The sequence below is a fragment of the Bison bison genome, unplaced genomic scaffold, assembly GCF_000754665.1.
Source record: "Bison bison bison isolate TAMUID 2011002044 unplaced genomic scaffold, Bison_UMD1.0 scf7180017864367, whole genome shotgun sequence".
NCBI classification, from domain to species: domain Eukaryota; kingdom Metazoa; phylum Chordata; class Mammalia; order Artiodactyla; family Bovidae; genus Bison; species Bison bison.
Window position 1 is genome coordinate 6,151,356 of NW_011494939.1, and position 1,161 is coordinate 6,152,516.

Genomic DNA, 1,161 nt, shown 5'->3' on the forward strand with positions numbered 1-1,161 from the left:
TATAATGACTAAAGAATTATGATATAACCTTTTTTAAGTACTCAGGTTAATAAAAAGAAGTCTTATTATTAGCTTTCAAGTCTCCTGTATATCCTTCTCCATTTCCATTTCATTCTTTCCCCTCTCAGAGATGACTGATATCCTAAACTTTGTGTTTATCATTCCTTGCTGTTCTTTAATTTTATTCTGCTTGTATCTCTAAACAATATATGCTTTAGTTTTGCATGTTTTGAGCTGAATATAAATGGAATCTTACTGAACATATTTTTCTGTGACTTGTTTCCCCCCTACCTCGACACCATGGTGCTGAAATTCATCCATGTTATTGTATATAACTAATTCATTCATAACCACTGTACAGAATATTCCATATGAATATCCCATAATTTATCAAAGATATCAGTATCCAATGTATATAAATAGAAGGTAGAGACACTGGAACTGAAAAAAAATTATAGCATGTTTGAGATTATACATACATATGTACAGACATACACATACAGCATATATTCTATTTGATGTAAACAGTTCTGTTTGGTGGTATTCTTGTATTTAAAATGGTTCTCATTGGCATAATTTCTCAGTATCAAATTTCTTTGCTTGAATATAAGGCTAGGATTGATTTTTATATGAGGTTATGATACCAAATACATGTGCCCATAATAAACATACTAGTGTTTTGGTTACTTTATAAAATATACACACGCACAAATACAAGTGTTCCTTTATTCTAAAAATTATAAACCAAATAAAAATGGGTAGAAATCTACAAAAGACTTACAGTCCCTTCCTTATAGTACAGTATTTAACTAGGTATTTCTAGAATACTTAATCACACCTCAAGTAAGATACAATGATAATATTACTTAGCAAAAAATAATAGAAAGCAAAAGCAAAAAATGAGGAATTACATAAAAAAGAGAAAAATGAATGAAAAGTGTATGCGATTTGTAGAAATACACTTATGACTTTCACAAAGCACAACTTACCTTTAATGCTGAAATCCCAACTTTTCCTGGATACCTGTTCAGAAATAAAAGCAAGAAGGTGTTGAATAGTGGCTATGAGAAGGGAAATCCTTCTACACACTCATTAAAGGCAAGTCCATATTTTTAAAAATATTTATATATTTTGTCAATTAGAAAACTCTTCTATACATAC

General features: G+C 29.5%; 1 protein-coding gene across 1 annotated transcript in view; it reads right to left on the reverse strand.

Moving 5' to 3' along the window:
• Nucleotides 1-1,161, reverse strand: part of WDR44 (WD repeat domain 44) — a 102,737-nt gene that overhangs the window by 70,921 nt on the left and 30,655 nt on the right. Inside the window, exon 2 of the mRNA XM_010855716.1 lies at nt 990-1,023. Within this exon, the coding sequence (XP_010854018.1) occupies nt 990-1,023 (34 nt within the window). The remainder of the gene's footprint in view (nt 1-989; nt 1,024-1,161) is intronic.